Here is a 16,295-nt window from a genome sequence, read left to right as displayed (position 1 = left end):
TGCCTTACGTCTTTCTATGTCAGATATTTTATACATTTTCTATCATTTTATGTACAGCATTTTTTTCTTACGTGTTTCTATGTTAGATATTTTATACATTTTCTATCATTATTATCCATGCTTTCTGCCTTACGTATTTCTATGCCAGATATTTTTTATCATTTTATGTACACTAGTGTTTCTATATTTGATATTTAATACACTTTCTATCATTTTTATCCATGCTTTTTGCCTTACTTGCTTCTATGTCAGATATTTTACACATTTTCTATCATTTTATGTACAGCATTTCTGTCTTACGTGTGTGTATGTCAGACATTTTATACATTTTTTTTTTCATTATTATCCATGCTTTCTGCCTTACGTGATTCTATGTCAGATATTTTACACACTTTCTATCATTCTTTCGAGTACTTGTCAATTTTTATTCGATATTTTATACATTTTACATCATTATTGTCCATGCTTTCTCTCTTACGTGTTTCTCTGTCGGATATTTAATACGTTTTTCTATCATTTTCTGTACAGCTTTTCTATCTTACGTGTTTCTATGTCAGACATTTTATACATTTTTTTTTCATTATTATCCATGCTTTCTGCCTTACGTGATTCTATGTCAGATATTTTACACACTTTCTATCATTTTTTCGAGTACTTGTCAATTTTTATTCGATATTTTATACATTTTTCATCATTATTGTCCATGCTTTCTCTCTTACGTGTTTCTATGTTGGATATTTCATACATTTTTCTATCATTTTATGTACAGCTTTTCTGTCTTACGTGTTATGATGTCAGATATTTTACACATTTTCTATCATTTTATGTACAGCATTTCTGCCTTACGTGTTTCTATATCAGATATTTTCTATGATTTTATGTACAGCAGTTATATTTTATACTTTTATGTACAGCAGTGTTATTTGTTCTCAACTTTCCCAAATTTTACGACCTTTTAAAGAAATAACAAGTACAATGAGTGGCCAAAAATACTTGAAGGGTAGTTCAGTGATTGTTATGGTACGCTGCCTGCAAGAATCTTGCAATAAAATTTTAGCAAACGGTAACCTTACATCCATAGTATCCGACGTAGTACAATTACTAATATCGGGTTTAGCAAAAAGATTTAGAGGGATAGAACAGATTGGCACATTGTCATTATGTACATTTATGGATTCACGATTTAAAGTGCAGGGATTTTCTGATAAAAATGCAGATAAAAAAAACAAAAGAAAGAGTTAAGAAGCTGGTTATTTCTATTAAAAAAGAAAAAGAAGATTGTACTATTGAAAATTAACCAGTACAAGAAGAAGAAACCGATAAACACGACTTAAGTCCATGGTGTAATTAATTGGACATGACTCATCTAAACGTACACCTGTATCGAGAGGCCATTACAATGGTGGAAAAACCGCCAAAATCGCCATATATATCCTAACTTAACCACTTTATTCATAAAGTATTGTAAATGTGAACACATGTTCAAAATCTGGTTTAATTTTAAATAAAAGAAGAACATCGTTAACAAGAAGTAAAGTAGAAAAACTTATGTTTTTAAATGTCAATTTAGACGATTCGCGATTTAATAATAACGTGTAATGTAAATGTAAGTACGATTTACTATTTGTATTGTTTAGTTTATTTTTCAAGTTATAATAAATATATCCTTCACTAGTTCCTTTCACTTCAATAAATATACACATAAACGTTTTTGGGTTGCCAAGATGAAAACCCTAAGAAAAATAATGGGCAAAACAAGAAGAGACAGGGTGAGAAATATACAAACGTTAGAGAGCCGTGCAAAATTCAAGATATTGTAAGATGGGGAAGGCAGCGTAAAAGGATGTGGTACAGTGATGTAAGACGAATGGATGAGAATGGACTCCCAAAAATTGCCCTAGAAAATAACCCGCCCGGTTCAAGACCTCCAGGAAGACCACCTAAAAGATGGAGGGATAGTTGGCAATCTATCTCCCAGGAAATTATCCAGAGACAGCTTCAGAATTAAACAGATCGAAAGATCTCCAAGAAGTAGAAGAAGAGAAGAACAGTTTATTTTTCAAGTTATAATAAATATATCCTTCATTAGTTTCTTTCACTTCAATAAATATACACATAAACGATAATAGTCATTATGTTTGTTTATGTAGGTACTCTCTTACTTGAAACTACTGTTAAACAATCATAGTTACTTGTTTACGAAAATCGGTTTTAAGAGCTGTAGGCGCAAAATTCCAGGCCAATGCTTTTTAAATGCATTCATTTTTTCGAATCCTGAGAAAACTAACAAATATTTTTGAAAAATTTAAACGCAGAATGAAAGATTACATTATTACCGAGGGCCGAAAGTCCCTTAGAATAAACGTTTTTTTGAATGAGATATTTGAAATTCAAAGTCACACTAAATTTTCTCTATTTTTCACCCCTGTAACTTATTAAAATAAACATTATAGAAGTTTTCAGGGACTTTCGGCCCTCGGTAATAATGTATTCTTTCATTCTGCGATTAAATTTTTCAAAAATATTTATTAGTTTTCTCAGGATTCGAAAAAAAAGAATACATTTAAAAAGCATTGACCCATCTCTACTCGTTCTCATTACCTGTGTCCCTACTTTGATTCGGAGCTTTGACCACGCGACACGAGATGTTGCCAAATAATTTTGTATGAAGTTTGTGGCGTTATATGCGTTTATTATATTTATTGGAAATAAGGCACAATCTGACTTTAAAATAAGCTTATTTTGATGTTTAGATTTTTAATTCGGAAATCGTACTTAAAATACGAATCATTAATAAATTTTATTTAAAAATTGTGGCATATTCCCAATAAAAAACAGTAAGCTGTCATTTAAATCCATTTCGCCCAAATTTGATTATCTTAGAACATTGTTCAAATGCTAAAAAGACAACAGGTCAAATAAAACCAATAAGTTTAGCAACGTTGAATTTCCCCTTTTTTATTATTTCCACTCATGTATTTTCGGCGATATTTAAAGGGCAAACCTAATATACCTTTCTCTTTTTAAACAGTTGTTTCTCACTCCATCTCACGTAAAGTCCATACCGACCATAAACTTTTACCTATACTCTATGTTAGATATTTTACATATTTTCTATCATTTTATGTGCAGCATTTCTGCCTTACGTATTTCTATGTTAGATATTTTATATATTTTCTATCATTATTATCCATGTTTTCTGGCTTACGTGTTTCTACGTCAGATATTTTATACATTTTTCATTATTTATGTACAGCATTTCTGTCTTACGTGTTTCTATGTCAGATATTTTATACATTTTCAATCATTATTGTCTATGCTTTCTCTCTTACGTGTTTGTATGTTACGATATTTTACACATTTTCTATCATTTTATGTACAGCATTTCTGTCTTACGTGTTTCTGTGTCAGATATTTTATACATTTTCTATCATTATTGTCCATGCTTTCTGCCTTACGTGTTTCTATGTCAGATATTTTACACATTTTCTATCATTTTATGTACAGCAGTGTTTCTATGTTAGATATTTTATACATTTTCTATCATTATTGTCCATGCTTTCTGTCTTACATGTTTCTATATCAGATATTTTATACATTTTTTCTATCATTTTATGTACAGCATTTCTGTCTTAGAGTTACCTTAGCGTATGTTGGTAGTCATGTCTTTACTCGATGGCTGAGTTTTTCTTTTATATAACATAATATATTTACTTTCAATTTTCACATCCAAAGTATATACTCTAAAACTATATATACTCTATAACTATATATAGGTACTCTAAAAATGTATTTAGTTTGATTTTTCTTTCTTAATATACCTGAAATATCTTAACGTTGAATATTTGATGGTTCTTTACGGAGTATAAAAAGGATGGTCTACTTTTTTCTGCACGGATTCACGCCTGTGTACCTTCACGAAGGGAGTCGTACTTAAACCTATTAGTTGATCGTGAGACGGGACCTGCAAAGTGCGCTGTCAACTGGGGTTAGGTATATACAGTGCATTCCGTATGTTTTATAAACATGATATAATATATATATGCTTACAGAGACCAATGTTCGTTATCCACTTTAAAACAATAAATTACTTGCTCGTCATAGATAAACTATAGTATGCAAATATTTACGCATTCCTTTCACCTTTAATTTAACGTCTCGTGCTTCAAAATCAGATAAATAACAACGAAGATATAAAGTAATGGTCTTTCGGCACGTTAGTTTGTTTGAACATAATTTATGGATAGCAACCATTCGTAGGTTAGTCTTCGTGATAATTGGATTATATCTGAATTTTATTGTAAAATGGTAATTGTTGTAGATAAAATATAATAGGCAACAAATCGAAAAATAGTCATATTGGAGATTTATGTATAGTAATGTATGTTTAGTGAAGAGTATTGCCCGAATTGTCATAGAGAAAATATAGTATGCAACTCACAATACCATTTTGTATTCGGTGATGAATTGCCGTAGATATAGTATAGTAAGCAACTTACAATACCATCTGATTTCAGTAATTTTCCTAAAAATTATATGCATATATGGAATAATAGATATGTATCGCACGTTAGAGTTATCGTTCTGATAAGATCCTTGTTGAGCAGTGATCGTTCAGCGGATATTTATATCGAGTATGTTTTATGGTTTAGCCATATTGTACGAATGGTACATGTACAAAGATCAGGTGTAGGATCAGAGGAGATCCATGTATAGTAGTAATCAATCATCTTATCTTTTCAACGACACCTTCCCAATATGTTGATTGAATTCGAAAGAGAAGAATTATTTTGAATATACGATGTACAAAAAGCGATAGTTTGAATGACATATAGGTGCTAGATGGTTTGGACATAGTTAAACGCTGTTGTCGATAGATGGCATAAGAATGCGATTTTTCTGATGAAAACCAATCTCATTATTTAATAACATAAACGGCAAAATAGGTCCAATAACAACTGACGTATTTTCGTCATAATGCCCTTTTGAGAATACCGCCATCTTTATTTTTTATGTTAATATATTTCCTCTCCCCATGACGTGACATTCGCCGCAACACGCGACATTCGACGCAACACGTGACATTCGATGCAGGATGTAACATTTGATATGAAATGATGTAAATGACGTGACATTAGACGCAGGACAAGACGTTCGACGCAGGACGGGACATTTGACGTGAAATGTCACGTGAAATGACGTGAATGACGTCTTTACGTTTGTTTTATGTGATAACATATTCATCAGCCGCTTTCATTTACCGCTTCATACGTAGTAATTGAACCAATAACAACGAAGACATGATATAGTGCCCTTTTGGCAATGTTGCCAAGTTTTATTTTCTTAATGTCATATTCAATATCCCACTCTCTTCATTTGACGTCTCATACGTCAAAATCGGACCAATAGCAACGGGGATACAATATAGTGCCATTTTGGTAATTTCTTTCCGTCTATTTTTGTGTTAACGTATTGGATATCCCCTCCTCTTTCATTTAACGTGTTACACGTAGTAATCTGACTAATAACAACAGAGAAACGATATAGTGCCGTTTTGGCATTGTCTTTACGTTTGTTTTTTATTTTAACATATTCATTACTAACTCCCCTTTCCATCGATACCTTGCACATTGTTGAACGTTGAGCCGTTTAGACATTACAAGCTTAGTGTCCTTTTGGCAATGCCGCCATCTTTGTTTTTTGTGTTATCGTATTTGTTGAGCCCTCCCGATACGACCCGATGAGTCGTTTTACCTCAACCACAAAAAGCGTCAAAAATGACCAGAATGGATCTTGGCGATTTCTTATGGGATTTATCATGGGAAAATACGCCGAACTGTCACAGTCTCTTTACTTTCCCGTGCTCGAATCGGTATCAATAGAGTGTTATGACTTATTTCAGCATATTCCTGCCTCATCAGACACTCTGATACAAATCCAAAATCGGAAAATCCAACGAATGTCTCCTAAAACTTGAGTAGTTAGCGTACAGAGGTGCCACTTGCTTTGGTGGTCATGAACGAAAACGATTTAATAATATCGTTTTCTGTCCTCTGGGCTATACGAAATGTGTAAAAGATTAAATCTTTTAGCAAAAGCTGCTATCGCTTTATTGAATTAAATGGCCAAATATATGGTCATTCGTTAAACTTCCCGTGCTCGAATCGGTATCAATAGAGTATTATGACTCATTTCAGCATATCCCTGCCTCATCAGACACCCACTCTGATACAAATTCAAACTCGGAAAGTCCAACGAATGTCTCCTAAACCCTGACCACTTTCGTATAGCCCAGAGGACAGAAAACGATATTATTAAATCGTTTTCGTTCATAGCGGTCAAAGTAGGTGGAACTTCTGTACGCTAACCACAGCAACAAAGAGTTCAATATTATAAGTTACATCAAACATAAATATTCACAGTAGCTAACAAGGATAAACAAAATGTGTAATAGCTTAATGGTGTGATGATATGGTGTAACAAGTTTTAGAAATAAGAAGTGAAGTAAAGAATATACAAATCAGGTACAATGACTATTAGTATCTGTATATTTTAAATAAGATAAATAAAACTATTTCAAAGATAAAAAAACATTTGAAAACGATAGGAAGAAAAATTATGAGTTAAATTGACCGGAAAAGGCCTCAAAAGAGTAAAAACTTTATTATAAGATAAGTTTGTAATGTAGATAAAAGAAATGACGCTGCGAAGAAACATCGTGGAGCAATTGATTATGTAATCTTTAAAAATAAGATGGTAAAAAGTGATCAAAGAAAATCCTCTGTTTAGACACAGTATGCGATATTAAAAAAAAGGTTGTGTGGTAATAGTCATTCGTATGAAACATATATCTACAGAAAAAGCAAACAGAAACTTATTATAGTATATAGAAGATAAAAAAGAAAATTATCTAGGAATTTCAATGAAAAAGAAAGAAAATATCAAAATAATAGGAAAACAATTTATAAAAATATTAACTTACCTTTTTCTGATTAAGATATGTAATATTTTTAACCGTTAAGCAGTTTTTTCTTTCCTGGTTGTATCCTATCGAATATGTAGAATTATGTTTTAAGTTGACAAAACACGTTGAAGAACCCGATAGTAGACTAGATTCAAACGAAGAGGTTACAGATGTTATAGGTGGGGATGGTGATATACTAAAAATAGGATGCATGTATTTAATAATAAAATTGTAATTAAACATTAACATAGATTTTGATATGGAAAATATTTTCTTTAAAATAGCAGGTATAACTAATATTAAAAACGTAAGTATTTTTAATTTCCAATACCTATTGCAATGTGCCACATTACAAAATCTGAGCAATATGTATATTTTTTGCAAAATAACATGGGAAGTCGGCAGTTGACCAGTGGCAATAATCCAAATAAGACTATTTGATTAGAATAAGACTAAGATATTGTTATGTGACTGTAATTACGGTCCTGTAATTCACGAAGCGAAGCTCTTTTGTGTGGAGCGAAAACTCTACCTGGCGTTCTAATCAATGCTTTATCGCGATATTTTAGCTGCGGCATCCTTTGAAATGAGAGTAATTAGACAAGTGCTTTTGTAAGCGATACGTATATTATTGTAGGTAATAATTATTAGTGCATTTATAACTATTAATGTGATATTTGTTATTTAGTAAGTTTATGTAGTTAAGTATAAAATCAGTTAAACTACGTTTACTTCAGTAAATTCCTGGCCCCACAGAAAAATGTAACACTTGGTGTCAGAAGTGGGATCTTAGTCGTCAGCAATAAAGAAATTCTATCCGCCTCTATAGCAGAAGCCACATTAGAATGCAGTGTTGTTCTTACGGCGCGCAGTGATGCCGCTTATGTCGGCACAGTAGTAGGTGTGTGGTAGTTTGGCAATAGACTGAGAAATTAGGACAGAACGCACTTCGTTTAAAAAATCTTTACTTGTTAATTTAACTGAATTAAATAGGAGAATAAACAAAAAAAAACAAATTAATTCTATAAAAAATGCCTGTATACATAAAATATCAAATACCTCGTAAATACTTAAATACATATAAACAAAAAAAATGCAAGTAGTTTACCCTATACGACACGATAAATATATATACATAAAATACTCAAGATCATAACTGAACTGTACTGTACGTACAGTACTAAAAAACAAATGAGCAATAAATCTGAAAAATTTCTCGTTAATTAATACTAATCACAATCCATATCAAATCGTCCCCATCCTCTGAATCATCTCCTATATTAATTATCACCAGTTCAATACCTTCCTGGAAATTGTCCACCACAAACAGTTTTTCTTCTACTTTCTTGACGTGGTTCACATAATTATGCCACTGCTCTTTAGATACGCGTTGATATACCATTTTTGTGATAAAAAGTGACGTCACTTATATTTAAAATTTCCAGAAAGTCAACCTTAGAATTCGAATTTTCCTAACACAGCTAATAATACGAAACTCATACGGAACTGCTCGATCTTTCATAGGCGTCAACATGATATAATAATCAGAAAAATGTAATCATCAATTTCAGAATTATATTGATTAAATAACCAAAAACATTAATAATATAAATTTTATGAAATAACTCTTTAAGTCTAATATTACACAAAATAATAATTTTAGTTAAATAGATTAGACAATTGTACGTAATTGATACGGAAATACTTCAAATTTTAATGACAGTTCAGCGTGTGGCAAAATTGTATACAGTGTTGCCCCTTTTTTGGAGTAAGAATTTTGTTTATGTTTTGATTTCTTACACAATTTGATTATAATATATTATATATTAATAAATTGTATTTATAAATACATATTAAATTTGGATTAATAGCTTTAAAAACTAATTATTGTTGTGTATTGTAATTGTGCTACGCCAAAACAACTAAATAGTCTGTAGAAAACTGATAAGCTTTCATATAAGATAGATTATTTTAAACAAGAAATAATGGCGGGACGTTTTTACTATTAATGATCTAAAAGCGGTAAGTTTAAAATTTAGAATATATAATTTTATATTAAAATGTTTTCTTATGTATTTTAGTGTGCTGTAGTAGTCTTAAAACTAAGTGTATTTACTGTTAATATAACAGTTTAACAAATAGTTGACATTTTAAAAATACTTCACTTACTAACTATTCTCATGTTTTGGCAACGCTGTGGGGTTCTGACGTCGTAAATCTTGAATGACGTGCAATCATTTTTATATGAAAAATTCTATAAGATACTTTTACTAACCGTTCTACCGTTTTTTCTTTAAAATCGACATTACTTGAAGCCACATATCTTTTCACTTAACTCCACACCATCTTAATCGGGTGCAGTTTGCTTTACTTTTAATAAATTGAAAATTTAAAATTGAAATTTTTCAGATCCACCACCGAATTCGGCAAAGAAGAATAAAACTTACATTTACATAAAATAAAATACCCTTAAACAAATTTAAACAGCCATGTCTATCCATTCTGGGTATTGGTATCCATGACGTATAATATATAGACTAAGCAGTCCCCTATTCTCCCTATATAATCGGGTGTCCTAAAGATCTCCGCTCAAGGTATGTTTACCAGAACAGCGGCGTGCTCATTTCTATTTTAATGACAATAATTATTTTTTTAATTAAAATTAAATATTTATGAATTTTTTTTGTGTTCTCGTCTATAAGAGAAAAAATTATTTTTATAATGTTTGTAAAGTACATTACCTGAATTTTAATCATTTTACCAACAGGAAATATTGAAGTTTTGCCTAAAGATTAAAAATTCTCATTTTTTAAATTGTATTAAGGACTATTGATTATTATTTAGTGTGAAGGAAATTTTGATAAATAAATCTAATCAGGTTTGCATTTTTATTAAGTGTTTCGAGTCTATTTAGAGAGTCGAAAGATTGCTAGAAGTCTATAAATAGTAAGTGAAAATTTATATCACGTTCATATCACCTGGAAGCCTGGCGGATATTGCCCTAGTGTATTTTCGGTAATTTATCTATTTCTCAATGTGCTTGACAATATTTTGTATGTGGTGTTCAGTATGATGATTCCTCACATGATTCCTCTGTAGTTACTGATATCCTTCGGTCTCCTTTTTTAATATCGTTATTAGATGACCCATTCTCCACTACATCAGTATACTTTCTGAGTTCCCTGTATTTTTTATTAGTTTAAAAATCCAGTGCATCAAATTGTCTTCTTAATTTTTTATTAATTCATTTTTTATCATTTCCTAGTGGTTTTCACTGTTGCAATAATTTCCTTGTATAAAGCAACTTTTGAAGTTTATATTAAGGAATTAGGAAGAAAATTAAAAGGTTACTTGAGTGCAAACAAACAACAAACTTTTGAATTCTAATTTCGTGTTTTGTTGTAATGAATTAAAAACAAACAAAAAAACATCAAATCAATTATACATTTTTAACAAAAAACATACAAAAGAAATAAATCATAAAACATTTTGCAACATAATTAGTAATTTAATTAACGCATTAATGCACACAACGTAATAAATACAGTTTCAATTATTTTCTAAGACATATAATATGTTGTATATAAAGATACAATATGTTATAATAATAAATAAGTTGTATACCAAAGACTTCTATAATTGTAATGGTGGTGTGAATATACAAAATAGGACAAGATAATGCCCTGCCTAAATCGCACAGGCCGATCAGTCTTACATCATTTTTGTTGAAGGCAACAGAAAAAATTCTTGATAGACATATTAAGGGAAGACCTTTGAGGGATCATTCTCTCAATGGCAACCAGCATGCATATCAAGAAGGAAATCAACAGAAACAGCAGTGGACAAAGTAGTTATGAAAATCAGTCAATCAATTAATAATGGAGAGAATATTTAGAAGGCACATTTAATAATGCCCTATCAAATAGATCCACTATCAATGTGTGTTACTATGTGTAACTGGATCAAAGCAATGCTGGAAAATATATTGTTGAGTGAATAGAAGATTGTCACAAAGGTGCAAGGAGAGATTTTGGCCAAAACTGCTAAGGGTGTCCACAGGGGGGAGTATTTTCTCCCCTCCTCTGGTCACTCCTGGTGGATCACTTGATGTCACTTCTTGACGCACACGGGGGAAGAAGTACATGCCTATAGGAATGATCTAGTAATTATGGTAAGAGGAAAATATGGTAATTTTCTTTCCAGAACATTAAATATCTTTAGTAGGTAGTATGACATGGAAAAATTCTCTATCAATCTTAGTAAAATATGTAGGAGTAATATTAGATAAGCAGCTTACATGTAACGCCCAGTTGGAAAGAATATCCTACAAAGCAAAGGTTTCCCTTTCTACATGTCAAAGAGTATGTGAGAAAATTTGGGTTTGAAACCCAAACCGATGTACTGGCTATATATGACTAGTCAGATCTATGATTACGTATGGCGCACTTATATGGTAGTTTAAATAACAACAAAAGACCACTTAATAGAAGCTGAATAAGCTTAAAAGACAAGCATGCTTAATCATAACACGAGCAATGTTGACTACCCTAACTGCCTCATGGAGGTCATGCTTGATCTCTCTTCATTACATATATGGATGGAGAAGGATGTGAAGATAGGAGCATACATAAGGTGGATAAGATATCAGGAAGCAGGGCAAAAGGATACCTGGATCAAATCTGGAGAGATAATTAAAAATTACCTAGATTTGGAAATAGTACCAGATGCAATGCAACCTAAATATAATTTTGAAAAATCGTTTACCATCCTCTTTATAGGAAGGTACAAATAGGAGTTAAATAAAATCAATGCATTGGCCATTGATAAATTGTTGGCAGCACCATCAAAAGTTAATGAATAGACTTTTATGCCTGAATCATAAATAAAATTTAAGCAAAGCTTTTTCTTATCCACAAAAACTCTCAATTAAAAAATATGCAACTGGCACTTTAAAATTGTCATTTAAGGCTAACATAAACACCAGTGCCTCTCATGCTTCTGGTATATTATCAAATTCTATATCTGTACCAAAATCTACAGAGCCAATAAATTTTTTCCCATCCCATTTTACTAGCTTACGAATAGACTAGTCGTTCAGACTAGTAATTTCGTTCAGCACTAAATTACACACAAGTGTTACAAGTGTTTTATTTTGCTTTCCTGCTTCTTCAACTTTGTTTTTCAAAGCATTTAAAGCTTCTTTGGAAAATCCGGGTGCGCCATCAACAGTTTGGTACCATTTTGTTATGGTTGATGGGTGTGGTAATGAATTATTAAAAGCTCTTCTTACAAACGTGATAATAGTAGTGTACTAGTTCCAGTATGTATACCAGAGTCTACCACAGGTCAGGAGGATTCTTTTATTTCTGATTCTTCTTGTTTTCCTATTGCATCCTCTGATTGTGTAGGTAGAGATAATAAGTTTAGTTTGGTACCATTTAAAATTTTTGACCAATCAGATAATGGTTGTTTTGATTTGAATTCATTATTAGTGAAGAAACATAATGATAATAGACCTTATCTTCCTATTAAGATTTTAGGACAATCTTATTTAGCTCTTTTAGATAGTGGCTCAAACATTTCTGTGATAGGTTCACATTCATCAGCTTTAGTTTATTTTTTTTTGTTACATCACTTCCCATTGTTTTTGTTACATTCTTTTGCTGAATACAATTTAAAGCCAGTGCAAATGACCTCAATTCTGGAGAATATTTGGCACATTTGGCACCCTTTAAAAATCGTTGAAACAATGCTTTGGCTGATTCTGGCAAAGAGGCCTAAAACAATAAAAAATACAAAAATAAAAGAATATAATAATAATTTAATTTTGTTCTTTATGGAATATGTGAAAGAAAACTTACCAACAACACAGATTCAGCATTTTCTGTAACATACAGTTTTTCTTTTAATGATTGTACCAATGCGTTTAATGTTGTTAGTTGTCGTTTTCATCTTTTAGTAGATTTTCTTAGGGTGTCAATTTGTTTCTTTTTTTTTGCTATATACATGTTTACTGATTCCATGTATCTTTTTCTTTTTCTTGGGCAGTCTAAGTCCGACATGGAAAAATCCCCCACATAATGCTTCCTAAAAATAAAAAGATTTAATGAAAGAAAAATTGCTTATTCAAGGATATAATAATGCAAATAAAAAATTAAATGAATATTGCCTCTTGTTATTTTTTTTAGCTATTAATTCTCTATCTGCGGAATGCCCTTCAATATTTTCCTTGCCTAAGAGTTCCTCAGTTTCTGAGGCAGACAAAGTTAGTTCACTGCTAGCAGTTCAAAATTTAAATTGTGGGTGTCTGATGGACTAGGGAGAGCTTTAGTTCCTACCACCTCTTTAACGTCTTTAGAAGACCTGTATGCAAAGAGAAAACAATATAGAAGAAACAAGAAACAGAAAATTTATATAAATATTAAATACCAATGTAAAAATTTAATAAAAACATTACCCACCTTGGTATAGCTAATGGTATTGCATTTTCTTTTAGATGAACAAAGCTAGATTTCATGATAACATCATTTGGATCAAAATGATCACAACAAATACGTGACCATCTAGAAAGCTTGTTCTTATATAATTGTAAAATGTATATCCAAATTTCCTGTTTTTCTTCGTCAAAAGGAAATCTATGAAAAAAAATTAGTAAGAAAACTTATATTTAAATGATTTTAATAAAAAAAAGACAAAAAATTTAATGGAAATTGTTATTATTCAGTATAATGCATAATAATTTATTTATTTATTAAATAAATAACAACTAAACGCTCCACTGGCTATCAAAACATAACCTAATATTTATAAAACATACATATAAAAAATAACTTACTTGAAACGTTTCGCTCTTCGAACTTCGGCGACCACAAACAAGATACCTAAATAGCATTTTACTAAAATAGTAGGTAAATGACTCTCAAAAATTTTAAATAAAATTTGCTTGTCACAAAAAGTATGTAAACACACAATTTCATATCAAAACAATAAACAATAACAAAGGTATTTCATGTTGCGGACACTTTTTAAAGCGTTCACGGAGTCTATTAGTTACATGGTACAAGTTAGGTTAAGGCGCGTTTTCACGGGTCGATCTGGATTGAACGATTTAGGTCGATTATGAAATCGAAAGCAAATTGAATATGTAAACCATAAATCGACTTGGCCGTTCGGCGGAGTGAGTCGATTCGACGGAAGTAGAAAGACTGTCTACTTTTGATGGGCGATTGTCGCCGAATCGATGACGAACGACTGAAATCGAATGTGTAAACATCTCGTCGAACGAAAACACAACGTGCAGAAAGCCGAGTAGAGTACTTCTAGCGTGTATACAGTTGTTGTTTTTAGTGCGACAAGCTGTAATTTTGGGAAAAAATGAGTGAAAATGGTCAGATGCAGACATGGCAAGATTTTTGGTTGCTTAATAAAACTATGATGTATTATGGAATCCACAAACTGAGCTTTATAGCAATCTTCAAGCGAGGCGAGCAGCATTGCAAGCAATTCTACAACATATGAATAAACCGAATATGTCTGAAAATTATTTGAAAAATAAAATAAAAAATATTACAACATACAAATTGCGCAACAAATTAATTGCACACCTACATTAATCATTTCAAGTGATGCCGTTTTGTACCACAATTAATTCAACATTTATCGCCTATCGTGTAAACCTTTTTGCTTTCCACACAGATCGAATTATGGTCGAACGATCCAAATCGTTCAACCTAGATCGACCCGTGAAAACGCGCCTTTTGATAGGCGATTGCCGCCGAATCGATGTCGAACGACTGGAATAATCATTTTTTACTAAAATAGATGTTAGATAATAATTATTTTTCTTCCAAAAATGAATTGTCATTAGAACAGGCAATTTTCATTTTTTTTGTTTTGGTTTTTGGTTTAGTTTTTTGTATACATTAGTCCCATATCCACTATTTTCCTTTGAGATTAAAACATCCAGAAAAGGTAACGAGTTATTTTATTTCTTTTCCATTGTAAATTTTATTGACTCCGCCTTTTACCTTTTATTTATATTAATCAGAAATGTATCCAACACAACATCTACATATTTCCAACATATTGTGGGCTTTAAATTTTGATTAGGAATGTTTGTTTTGAAGTCTTCCATCAATATATTAGCTAATAATGGATTTAAAGCACAGCCCAAAAATTTTGTTTATAGAAATCATTGTTTAGATAAAAATAGATAATATATGTTTTTTAGATAAAAATAAGTGTTGTCAGTAGATCGTGTCAATAGTTCCATTATAGCTGATACATTTAATTTGGTTCTAGTTGTTAATCTATCATTTTGTAATTTGGTTCTAATTGTTTTCAAAGTTTTATCTAAGAAAATACCATCTTAATGGTGCATTTATAAATAGACTATTTATGTAAAACCTTACTTAGAAAATATTACATATACAAATCAATGTACGAAATTATAATAACATTTAAAAATATAGATAATTTTAATAAAATTTGTTATTTTTTTCTCTATCTAATTTTGTTTTATTTAAGTCAAGCATAGCTACAGCTATACAGATCCCTCTTTATAATAATAACTTTTCAGTTTTTTTTTAATAATACATCATACACAATAATAATACACAAAAAAGGTGCTACATACTTGATTCATTCATGCCTAATTAATATATAACATCAGTCAACCTCCTGTATATAAAATACCAAATTTTTATTGGAAAAAATGCTGAAAAATATTTTTTAAAATAATTTTTAAAAGTATTTTAAAAGACCTTTAATTTTGATTTGCTATTATTTACTATTAATTTTAGAGTTATTCTTATAATGTAAACATTATTAAATTTATCAAACGGGTTAAATAGATGGATTGAAGTAATTATATTATTAATTTATAAAAAAAATGTTGCCGGTAATGCTTAACGCATATTTGTATCGTTTTTTTTTAATTTTCCCAGCAGTTTTTTCTAAAAGTTCTTTAAAATGTGCATTATCCATTCTTAAATGATTTCTATAAGCCTCTGGATCTCCCACAACCATTTCTTGGAGCAGGCTTTGTGATGCACCATGAGTATTTCGTCTTAAAATCCACGGTCGTGTCCACCACCTTCGTTTATTTTTCTTTTTGTTTGATTTGGCGATTTCTTCTCGAATTGCATAACAAATTAATTCCACACCTACATTAAGAATTTCACGTGTAGCCATTTTGTACTACAAATAATTCAACATTCATCGACTGTCGTGTAAACCTTTTTGCTTTCGGCACAGATCGCATTATGGTCGAACGATCCAAATCGTTCAACCCAAATCGACCCGTGAAAACGCGCCTTAAAGGCGCGTTTTC

General features: G+C 31.0%; 1 protein-coding gene across 2 annotated transcripts in view; it reads right to left on the bottom strand.

Annotated features, from left to right (window-relative positions):
• The window catches only part of Shrm (shroom), a 1,116,164-nt gene that overhangs the window by 224,666 nt on the left and 875,203 nt on the right, over positions 1-16,295 (bottom strand). For both annotated transcript variants that reach the window (XM_072540517.1, XM_072540518.1), the window contains exon 12: positions 6,983-7,160. In XM_072540517.1, the coding sequence (XP_072396618.1) occupies positions 6,983-7,160 (178 nt within the window). The remainder of the gene's footprint in view (positions 1-6,982; positions 7,161-16,295) is intronic.

Source organism: Diabrotica undecimpunctata, chromosome 8 (assembly GCF_040954645.1).
Source record: "Diabrotica undecimpunctata isolate CICGRU chromosome 8, icDiaUnde3, whole genome shotgun sequence".
Classification (NCBI taxonomy): domain Eukaryota; kingdom Metazoa; phylum Arthropoda; class Insecta; order Coleoptera; family Chrysomelidae; genus Diabrotica; species Diabrotica undecimpunctata.
Note: the sequence above shows the minus strand (reverse complement) of the source record. Positions and strands in the feature narration are given on the sequence as shown.